This window comes from Pinus tabuliformis, chromosome 4_2, assembly GCF_031772625.1.
Source record: "Pinus tabuliformis cultivar Carrire ecotype Pingquan chromosome 4_2, CPIR1, whole genome shotgun sequence".
NCBI lineage: Eukaryota > Viridiplantae > Streptophyta > Pinopsida > Pinales > Pinaceae > Pinus > Pinus tabuliformis.
In genome coordinates, this window is record NC_142304.1 from 220,382,327 (window position 1) to 220,394,366 (window position 12,040).

General features: G+C 41.3%; 1 protein-coding gene across 1 annotated transcript; it reads right to left on the minus strand.

The window, feature by feature from the left end:
- Positions 1-140: 140 nt before the first annotated feature.
- On the minus strand, positions 141-782 carry LOC149168886 (uncharacterized). Its single transcript, XM_089425005.1, has one exon. The coding sequence runs from the start codon at positions 780-782 to the stop codon at positions 141-143; it is 642 nt and encodes a 213-aa protein (XP_089281131.1).
- Positions 783-12,040: the final 11,258 nt, after the last annotated feature.

Genomic DNA, 12,040 nt, shown 5'->3' on the forward strand with positions numbered 1-12,040 from the left:
CAACAAACAGGCTCATTTTTAAAAATAAGGCAGTTTCAGGCAATCCAAATGGTCCAGCAGATTATGAGAGGTAGGCAATGTGATTTTTTCCTCAGGTGCGCTGTGTTCCAGTTATTCCAAGCTTGTAGAATAGAAGGACCCTACCAAGCATTTCTCATTGAGAGGTGCTCTGTTATTGTTTTCCAGAATTGTGTAACGGATGTGTAGTGCAAGAACAAGTGCTCATTTGATTCAGATGCTTTCTTACATAGAATGCACCAGCTCGACACGTAGAAAGATATGTGCATAAGCGCCTCTCCTGTGGGGGTTTTGTCACTTAATACACACCACATGAAAAGACGGGCCCGAGGGGGAGCTTTTAGTCTCCAAATCTGCTGCCACCATTCATTAGCATGGTTAGGCTTACGGGGCTGAAGAAGATGTAAATATCCTTGTTTTGGACTGTATTTCCCGTGATCAGCAGGAGTCCAAACTAAGACATCAGGATCCTGATTGAGAGTTATATGCACTTCAGACAGAGCCCCGAGGTATGTTTCCCATGTGTGCTGCCACTGAATAGGAATGTTCAGCTCTTGAACTGTTCGCCAACGCTGTCTGAGTATGGAGCTGTGTTCTTGATCAGCAATCTGGGTGATCGAATTGATATCCTTGAGATTTAGATATTGTACGAGGTCTAGTGGAAGAATGTATCTGTTACCCCCACCAATCCAGGGGTCGATACCAATTCTCACAGAGGAGCCATTGTTTATGCGCCATGCCAAATCTACTCTGATAAAAGGCATTGTCTGTAATATAGATTTCCAGACAATGGATATTCCCCCACGTGGTCAATCATGTTGACGTACCTAGTCCAGGATCTGATGGGGCTAGATGTATTTATGGTATGTCACTGTCATCCAGAGGTTGTTTGTAGTGAGAAGAGACCAAATCATCTTTGCTGCGAGAGCTTGTGAAAAATAAGTCAGATATTTTAACCCCCACCCTCCCCATTTCTTTGGCAGAGCGATGTTCTTCCAACTTACCCAAGCAAAAGTTTTGCCTTCCTTATGCCCATTCCATAGATATCGGCAGCATATCTATTGTATACAACTGAGGATTCCTCGTGGGATCTAGGCAAGAGACATCCAATATACCGGAGTGGCTTCCAGAACTAATTTAATCAGGATGAGTCTCCCTGCTCTTGAGAGCAATCTATGGTGCCAGATTTTCAACCTCTTCTGTAGCTTGATCACTAACCAGATCCAGTCAACAATCCTATAGCTGTTGGGTTTTATCCGGAAACCCAAATATTTGAGCCCATCCGAGAGATTGTGGGGGATGTATTGAAAATACATTTGCGCTGCTCTAACTTCGTGAGGGGTAGTATGGGTCAGGGTGATCAAATATTTTGATTGATTTTCAATCATACCAATGGCTTTTTCAAAGGGGGTGATAATATCATGAAAGGAGGCCAAGTCCCTAATGCTGCCATCTAGGAATATCAAGACATCATCTACAAAGAGCAGGTGAGTGAGATGGTAGAGATCATTCATTCTGAGGCCTTTTAGTTTGCCCTCCCTTTTTGCAGAGGCAATGAGCCTACTAAGACCTTCCATCACTAAAAGGAATAGAAGAGGTGATAGGGGACATCCCTGCCTCAGCCCTCGGTCGGCATGAAAGAAATGGGATGCTGAACTGTTTATCAGGATGCTGTATGAGACTGTGTTTATGCAGTAGATTATCTAGTTAATGAAAGCTATAGGGAAGCCAAGGTGGATAAGGATCATCTTATTGTAGAGCCAGCTTACACGATCAAATGCCTTGGCAAGATCAATCTTGAGAATTATGCTTTTTAGATTCTTAGATTTGATAGAGTGTATGGCTTCCTGGGTTGTGCCAATGGCTTCATGGATCTGCCTATTATGGAGGAAAGCGAATTGCTCAGGGGAGATGTGGTGGGATAGGATGGGTCGAAGCCGATTTGCTATGACCTTAGTAGTGATTTTGTAAATGGTATTGTAAAGAGAGATTGGACGGAGATCAATGAAGGATCCTGGGGAGTCCGATTTTGGGATAAGAGCAATGAAAGTGGTATTAATGGCCTCATACATTCTCCCAGGTATTTTTCACTCTTCGACTACATTGAGAAGGTCATTCCCGATGATTTCAAAGAATGCTAAATAAAATTTAATAGGTCAACCATCCAGCCCGGGGCTCTTGTCTTTCTGGAACCATTTTAGAGTCCCTTCCAGTTCCTCTCTGGTGATAGGTGCAATGATCTCATCGACTGTATCCTGATTGAAAAATCTAGGAAAATGCCTAGCTACTCGGATGATCTCAGCCAGATTTGTGACCGAAGGTTCCTTGAAAAGATGTTGGAAGTGTGATATGCCCAGCTGTGAGAGCTGGTGGAAGGTTTTAGCGATATCACCATCATGGGTGGGCAATTGCCAGATAGTATTGGTGGCTTTTCTTCCTTTGGCATAGTTTTGGAAGTACCTAGTATTCTCATCCCCTGCTTTGAGCCAGATAGCATGACTCTTGAGTCTCCAAGATTCCTCCCATTCCTTCAAGATATTTGCTCTTTTGTTTTCCAGTTCAATCAGATTGGATTTGGCTTCAGCACTCATGAAACCCCTATTGTGATCATCGGTAAGGTCCGCCAGGGATGCTTCCACAGATGAGAGGATATGGTTATCCTTCCGACGTTTTCTTTGGCCCACTTGAGAGTGAGCTTCTTGAGCTGTAGAAGGTTTTGACAAAAGCCTTCAGCCCATGATTGATACCGAGAGGGTGGGTTTTGTGTCCAATGATTAGTGACCAGCTTAGTGAAGGAGGGATCCTGTAGCCATACAGAGTTGAACTTGATGGAAGCCTGAGGTTTGATTGGCAGACTAGATACTTATAGGTAGATAGGTGAGTGGTCAGATATGCCTCCTGACCCAACCCACTACCGATAATGAGACAAATGCTGCAACAACTGATTCTTGATAACAAATCAGTCTAGTCTTCTGGCGAGGGCGGCCTCCCCAACCCTTCTATTCCTCCAAGTAGTCAGGGGTTTTATCATAGGTACATCAGTGAGCTGGGCCTGATCAAGGAGGTTTTCCATAGTATCTGAGAGTGGATCAATCTGAGCCGATGAGCCCCAAGACTCACTGAAGCTGATAGAAAAGTTAAGATCCCCTCCCAAAATGAAGTTGTCAGCAGAGGACAAGGATAGATTGAGGAGGTGGTTCCAGAAGGCTTCCCTACCTTGGCACAGCCCATAAACATTCATGACCCTGAAATCCATTCCCAAATCTGCTGAGAAAAAATCAATACCCAAGTATCCCTTACCTCCCCGGTCGCTATGGGTTTTATGGAGTGGGGATTGTATCCCATAGCCAGACCACCAGATCAACCCATTGCATCCAGAGAAGTGAAAACCCACCTAGGGCAAAGAGCTTGCAGAATCTTTGTCGTGTGTTGTGCTTCCCCTAGGGTTTCTTGAAGGAGGATTAGGTCAACCAGCTCCGCAATGAATAGTCTGTGAAGGGCTAGTTTTTTGGGAGAACTGGCCAAACCCCTGCAGTTAAAGGAGAGGCATTTCATGGGGGAACCATGTCATGGGTTTGCTTTGCTCTAAGAACCCGATCTAAAGAGGATTGTCTTCCCGAGATCACCTCAGCCCCAGTGCGGAGGATGGCATGTGAGAGATATGATTTGCGCCCACGAAGTGGTTTGGCAGAGGATGCAGGAAGTGACAGACCAAGGCCTGTGTTGTAAAGATGAGAGACCCCGGTGGGAGTTCACGAGCGAAGGTTATAGGGATGAGGGGGTGCCGAGGGAGATGGAGGGAGTGAGGGGGATTTCACTGGGTGGGTAATAGGGGGGGTGGTGGAATCAACCAAGTGATGAGGGAGAGGTGTGCATGTGATGGAGGCAGGGGAGGTGAAACATTGCGAAATCGGTGCAGAATGCAAATGCTGTGCATAAGATGCATTTACAAAAGATAGAATAGGGGATGAGGGAAGAGGAATACCCGCAGAACGAGCTGCTTCTGCTGTTGCCCGAGCTCGAGTCAAAGGAGGGGATGGTGGTCCCAAAAGTGGTCCTACTTCGTGCTACACCAGCTTGGATGGGGTCACCTTCTAAGGAGGTTCTGGACCAGCCTCTGTATGCTTCTTACTACTGACAAGAGTTCCTCTGTCGATGCCAACTTCTTGTCCTACTAGTGTCTCCTGGGCTTTCACTACCAGGGGGCATTCTTTGAATAGATGCCCGACCTTGTGACATCTTCAGCATCTAAATGGCACACCCTCATAGTCCAAGATCTGCACCCAGGTGAAATTCCTCCATTGTAGGGTTATCTTTTCTTCCAGTCCCTCCCGAGTGTCCAGATGCACTAATATATGGGCTGATGTTTAGTTAATAGATTGGATAATGGATTTGTCATAATCCATAAATGTACGTAGGGTATTCCCTATTTTGATAAAAACCTCTTCTGACCAGTACTGCAACAGTAATCCTAGCAACCTCACCCAGAGAGGTCCTGCTCCGATCTGCTCTCTTTCAGGATCGAAAAGAGGGCTCCATCTTTTGAGCATAACCGATGCCATTTCAATGTTCCAAAATTGAGCTAGGGCCATGTTCATGTATTCTTCGAGTGTAAAGTGAAGCGCAAACCACCCACGAGGCAGAGTTTGTACCTCCGGTAGCTGAAGGAAGATCTGCCCCCAAATCTCTTTCACCCATTTCCCTAATCGATCCGCTGTATAGGTTCTGCCTCGAACGCTACCCACCAATACTCTGCTTGTTGTGTCAGCGATATCCCCCATGGTGAGACCTTCACCAAATTTGATAGTGAAGTCTTTCTTGGATGTTCTGATGCACTTGGATTTCTTCTTGCCTATCCGTGGCGCGATAGGATGGCCTTGTAATGGATCCGCTGGATTGATTGTTGCCGAGGAGGGCTCCCTCGACCTAACCCTAATAACCGAGGTATCGAAACAACCCGATGGGCATGCAGAAAACTGTGATTTTTTGCCTAATCCGCGGTGATTGACTGGAGGTTGTGCTTGAGTGGCCGCTTCTGTTGCAGGTCCAGGGCGGGGATTAGGGTTCTGAGGGAAACAATGGTTAGCGAGGGGTGTAAGATTGAAGAGCGGAGATGAGCATGAAGCGAGGAGGTTGAGGGTGGAGGGAGACAAGGGTGGACAATCGAGTCCAGGAGAGTCGATTGAAAGGGTTCTAATGTGGAGGGCGTTTTCCTTATGCCCAGGAAGAGAGACAACCGACGCCGTTAACGAGCAGGTTGATGTAACGGTGACGATTTATGGGATAGGGTTTGTGAAAATAACTTGTTCCAGATTGGGATCCGGTGAATAGTCGACTTCGTCGAGTTCCATGCCCTCCATACTTGTCCGCTGAAAACGACAGATGTGCAGGTTAGAAAACTAAAAATTTGATCAAGAAATAATGGGATATATTTTCCTAGTCATGATATAAGGGAATACAAAGGAGATATTATTCAACATGGAATTTTGCTTAAAAGAATCCAAATAGTTTAAATATAAGCTGAGAAACATCAATCCTAAACTTTCCCCCCTCATTCATGAGGAGCTACAAAAGATGCTTTCTATAAAGATCATTGCGCCCTCTAGCCACTCTTCATGGGTGTCAAACTTGGTGGTTGTGAGAAAGAAACATGGAATGCCTGGATTTTAGGAATTTTAACTAGCTTTCACTTAAAGATAATTATCCCCTATTGAATATGGAGCAATTGATACACAGAGTTCTGGGAGCAAAGATGTTTCCTATGTTGAATGGTTTTGCTAGATACAACCAATTTTTGGTCAAGAAAGAAGATTGGCATAACAGAACCTTCATGACACCATGGGTTACGTTTTAATACCTTAAGATGCCCTTTGGATTACTTAATGTTGGATACATCTCCCATAGGGAAATGGATTTTCATTTAGAAGCCTAATTGGTAAATCAATTGAGAACTATTAAGATGATCTTTGAATGTTTTCGAAGGATTGAAATTCCTATGCAGGTCACCTAAGGCAAGTTTTTGAGAGGTGTCATAGATACCGAATTTCATTAAGTCCTAAGAAGCCCCTTTTTGGGTAGATCATGGAAATTTTTTGAGCCATATCATCTCAAAGGAATGAATTCATGTCAACCGAGTAGAGTGGATGCAATAAAGAAGATCCCTCTCCTAGAAAACAAAAAATCCATACAATTTTTTTTTAGGAAGATAAACTTGATCTAGAGTTTTATCTTAGATTTTGTTGAAATTGTGAAATCTTTATCCAAATTGCTAAAGAATGTTTGCAAATTTGAATGGTATGAGGATAGCATAAAATGTTTTACAAAGATAAAAGAAGCAATCACATCCTCTCTTGTCTTTGTGAGTCCTGATTACTCAAGTGACTTTATTTTATTCTCATTTACTTGTGAGGATACGATTATTAGAGTGTTCCTACAAAAGAATAATAATAATAATAATATGGTGCAACCTATAGCCTTTATGAGCAAGAACCTTAGGGACTATAAACTTAAGTATTCTACCATGGAGAAGCACTCATACACTTTAGTTTAGTCCCTCAAGCATTTTAGGTCTAATGTAGGTTATTCTGGGATCATAACCTATGTCCCTCACACTCTCATAAAATATATCTTGATCACTTGATGGACATGGACTCCCACTCATCAACTACTAATTTGCTATTAGATTCAATTTGCAATACTTTTACTATTTGAATATGATAGTTCAAATATATGTTGATTTCAAGTTGGCTACTATTCTAATATAAATTATCAATTAGAATTGTGAGATAGATTCTTATAGTACCTATGGAAAATAATATCTATCTAAAATAAAAAATATTCACAGTAAGTATAAAATGTCAAGAAAACTGAAACAAAACACCTAGTATTAACTATGCTCATGATGCATAATTTTGAATGATATGATTTAAAGCACCTAGTATTAAAAAATCTTGTCCTTCCTCCTCCAATTAAACTCACAGATGCAATTTCTTCTGGTTACAGATCCAAAGCAATCTCCTCTCACCTCCAATCCTTTCCCCAAATCGAGCTGCCAGACCCTCTCAGAACCATCAGATATTCAATGGTGATTATATGGGTCTGCTTTGAACTTGCATGTAAGACCATAGAACTTATCCCCGTGACCAACAGGTTGGCATATCTTTGTAGGAAGACCAACAACGATATTCGAAGAATCATTCACAATTACATACATTTTGGGCAGACAATTCTTCCAATCTACAACAAAAAGTCATGAATTTGCTGAGGCAATCTAGCCTCGAGCAAGTCATCAACGAAGACTAAGATTCATTCTAATCCATGAATCTTTTACAGGATCATACAATACCCCTTGAATTGGACTTCCAGGGCCTAAATTTGCACCCTTCAGAAAAAACAAGCCTCTATGTTCCACACCAATGTGACTTTTCATGGAATAATGCATCCTTGAGACAAACTCCAGTAGTTTGTGGTAGAATCATAGACTTCCTTAGAAGAACATTCTTCCATTTATCTATTACCTCAAGCTACATGAATCCTCTTGTTCAAGGTTACAGTTGTATAATTCCACTAAGGAACCAGGATTGGGGAAGCTCTAATCCAATGATTCTTTCAATATTCATATTTATGCACAGTATTTGCACGGTCAATTGGTCAAATGCAATTGTAGATTGTGAATTGAGAGTGTGTGATGCAAGATTGATGGTTTTTGAATGCTTGAGATATCCACTAGTTCACCAGCAATAGGTCCTTAAATGGTTCTTCGTCCTCTTTGGGTCTCCTCTTTTGCATGACTAAGCAATAAGAATAGGGGCTGAATCTAATGAGAAGTGTAACCTATGAAGGAGATTCAAAATTTTGGCCAGGGAGGTTGCATTAAACACAATCAGGTGAAAATATAATACGCCGCCTACATGAAATCCCTTGTCCTCCACGTCCATTGATTCCTGCCTATACAAACAACCTCTTTCTACATAAAATAGAAAACATTATGGGGCATACCTTTCTGTGCTGGTTAACTGCTAGTTAAGTGAGGAGGTAGAAGTGTGCTCACTCAAATGGCTGGCTGGCCTTTGAAGAGTAGAGGTGCGAAGGATCTACTTAGGTAAGGTATTGTGTCGACGATCGAATCAAGTGGTGAGAAACTCGATAGCTGTCCTACTAGGGTTCAAATGATCAGAAAGGCTTAGGGTTGCAGCTGGGTTGCAGAGGCTCGACTCCAAAATAGCTCTTTCCCTCTGCTGTGATGTGTAGCCCGAATCAAGTGCTGAGAAAATCGATAACTGTCCTGCTATGGTTCAAATGAGCATAAAGTCATTGCAGGTGGGTTGCAGAGGCTTGACTCCAAAATAACTCTTTCCCTCTACTGTCATGTGAGCCCAATTTTTTCCCTACGCTTGGTGTATTTTTCCCTCCGCTTGGCCAAAAAAATGTATAAAAATACCTTAGGATATATATATGTTGTTGTATGGTATATTAAAACCCTTTAGGCCATCATTACAACCCCAATATTTTATTTTTTGATTTTTCCATTTTTAATGCCTCAATATGAACGGACGTGATATAATATTGTTTTGTCAGTGACGCCCCCGTGCAGTCAGCATGTTCATGACTGGGTATACAAATGAGTCTATGAAGTCTTTGTAGGTAAATGCCATGGAAAATTTTTGGACCAAGGGTGTCCAGCAGACCACTGATCTCTCTTTTCCCTTGGTATCCAACTTTTGGATACTTACAGGGAATTTGTCTTCTTGGTAATATAAAAAAATATGAAACAACACTGAAGAGTATTTGAAAACACTTTCAATGGGAAGTCTAGTGAATTTCTCATGCATTCTGTCTGCAATGAACTGAGCATAATTGTAATGATGGAAGGAGGCTTGCCTTGGGTAAAAATGGACAGGAAGGTCAGGATGACCTCATCCACATGCTCATCTGAAGTGTATCCTAGGATGCATGAGAGCATGGTGATTATGTGTCTGCTAGTCTATGAAAAATGATGGTAGCATAGGGTAGAGTATATGTAGGAGTATGGCGGTATACAATGATGAAAGTCTGGAAGATTTGCCTATCTTAACCAGGTCTAGTGTGATGTATAAGTCCAATAGGTCTCTAGTGGATAGAGGGGTCTAATTTTGGTTGGGTTGGACTTGAAGCATTTGGTTGATGGACTCTAATGTAATGGTGAATAATAACTGCTAGTCTGGGGAAACAATAGCCCTTTGGATAGGGATATAGTAGGCATGACAAAAGTGTATGATATTATGGAATCGGTGGAATTCTGGGAATAGGCATTTGGGTAAATTGGATTCGCAAAGGTGGATGTCATCAAAATGGTTCAGGAATCTGTCCTTACTCCAGCAGTGGAGCCTCAGAAGGTTGGCTGGGGTAGCAGTGTTTTTTATTTGGAAATCCATGTCCGCTAGTGCCAAATGGTCGATGTCCAGGTGAGGGGTTGACACAGGTCTCACGTCTAGAGAGGTGTGGGAAGACATTTTTAGGGGGAACAGTGTGAATTAGGCTTGTATAGGCTATAGCAGTGAGGCTTTGAAAACTCTGGTGCTGTGAGAGGGTAATTTGCAGTTTGCAAAAGAGGGATTTGGGTATTCTAGTAGATATACTCTTTAATTTATTGAAAATTAATTAAATTCAATTAATTAATCTTTTAAATTAGCTGTACGTTTTCAAATTGAGAGGGCTGTTCTGGTTTTTTCCCAAAATACCTAGAAATTTATGGTTCAGGCTACAAACTAGTTTCAATGGTGACTGTAGAGGGTACAATGGCTTCAACTGTGCACTGGATGCTTGAATGGGGCGTCCGGAGCTTGTTTGGGAGGTAATCGGTGGTCAATTTTAGTTGCAGAGGCTCAGTGTGGCGCAGGAAGGCTTAGGCAACATTCATAGTGCAAACGAGCGAAAAGAATCAAAATGGGCTTCTTCGGCCTTTTAACCAGCAACGATTAGAATTTGGAGCAGAATTCATAAATGAACAATGAGTGGTTTGGATTTTAGCAGGGAGGTGGTTTTAGGGGCCATCGTAATGCTTTTGGCAGGTGGGCAGTATTTCCTTGAGAGCACACGATTTCGCCTGGAGCTACCACGTAGCCGAAAAGGGCCCAAGCAAAACCATGAATCTTGCGTGCACTCGGGATGGTAATGGTCAGAGAGGGAATGAGCGCGATATGGATGCACTTTGTCAGATCTGGGGGTGAGAGATCTAACGGCTGTCGTGCGGTGAAGCTGCACGGAGGGAAATCAGGGTGAAGATTTGCGGGGCCCGGGGGATTAATTACAACTAACTGTAATTAATTAATGAATAAAGTGGGGGTTAAAAATATAATGAGCGGGTTAATGGAGTGGGACCAGGGTTAAATGTGGTGGGGTTTTCTTTAACCGCACCAAGGGTTGGTGGGTTAATAGGTTTATGTCGGGGACATATAAATTGGGGAATTAATTAAATAATGCGGGGGGAATAAAACTTAGGATAAAGGGTTTTTAGGGAAATTAATAAAGGGGAATGTGATTTTTTCAATGGGGAGTGGGTTTCACACTAGGGAAAAGGGGCTTTAGGTAGGGGAATGAGTTTTGGAGGGTTATTTTCTAGGAAAATGTGTGAAACCAAGGAGTAAGGGTCAAAATGAAGGGAAAAGGGTATTTTCATAAGCAATGATGGGATAATGGGGAAATTAGCAAATATGTAGTGGGGGTGAAATGAAATGAGGGGAAGTTAATCAAACAAGCTTGTGAGCATCCTTTTACTCTCATAACTGCTCCTGCACACTGAAACATATGATTAAGCATGATAAATGTGCTTATGCTTTAACAACCTTGTACTTTTGCAACCTTTCTTCTACCTACCCTTTACTTATTCTAACATTTTTTCTTCACTTCATTGGGTGCATTTAAGCTAGCATACCCTTTCTTTCCTTTTCTTTTGACAAAAAAACTATCTAATTCTAACCTTATAACTTCCAATGGCTCAGATTAAGCTTATGAGCACATTTTTATTTCTCTACCTAACTACTGATCTGCCAAGGTTAAACAATTTGGCTAGATCTTTATTCTCTATCTATAAACATGAAATTTAAAGCATGAATTAGTCAAGATTAAGCTATATGACTATCATGGGCTGTGGCATTTATGAAAAGCTACACACAACCATTATTTGCACAGTGAAGTAAAAAGTAGTGGCACTTGAATTTGCACACTTTCAAGATTTATTTTTGTTTGGGGTTCATATATTTTCATTTTTTGATCTCTTCTTATTCTTTTTTTCCTTTGATATTTCTTTTAGGACATACCCTCTTTACATTTTTTAATTTTTAATATGAAAAACATTTTGCAGAAAGCAAAAGTATGTACAATATTACAATACTAACCATAGCCAATTCAAAATTATGAATCCTATTATTATAGGACCCTAACAGATGAAATTGGAAAGGAAGGTTGTTTCTTGGAAAAGGAGGATGAAAGTTGGTTTTGGAACATGAGAATGGGTCACATGAACTTCAATTATCTAGTAAAAATCAATAAAAAAGAAGCCATAAGAGAGATGATAGTAATTTCAAAACCAACAAGCACCATGTGTAAGCATTGTAGGCATGGAAAATAGACAAGGGTTGAGTTCAAGACCAAGGAACACTCTACTTCAAAACCGTTAGAGTTGGTACAAACTGACCTATATGGACCGATGAGAACCAAAGGATTGGAAGGTGAACAATACTTCATGCTGTTTATCGATGATTACAATATAATGACAATGGTAAGTTTTCTGAAGAAAAAGTCAGAAGCATTTGAATGCTTCATAATTTACAAAGAGATGGTTGAAAATGAAATTAATTTGAGAATAGTGTTTAAGATAAGATAATGGAGGAGAATTCACATCTAAGGACTTTCAAAACTTTTGTGAAGAACAAGGAATAAAAAGACATTTCTCGGTATCTAGGACACCACAAAAAATAGAACAAATGACTAAGACCATGTTGAATGATTCCAAATTGAGTGATATCTTTTAGGTTCAAGAGGT

Coding starts and splice junctions, on each gene's coding strand:
- LOC149168886 (XM_089425005.1), bottom strand. CDS start 782: ATGCCTTTTATCAGAGTAGATTTGGCATGGCGCATAAACAATGGCTCC.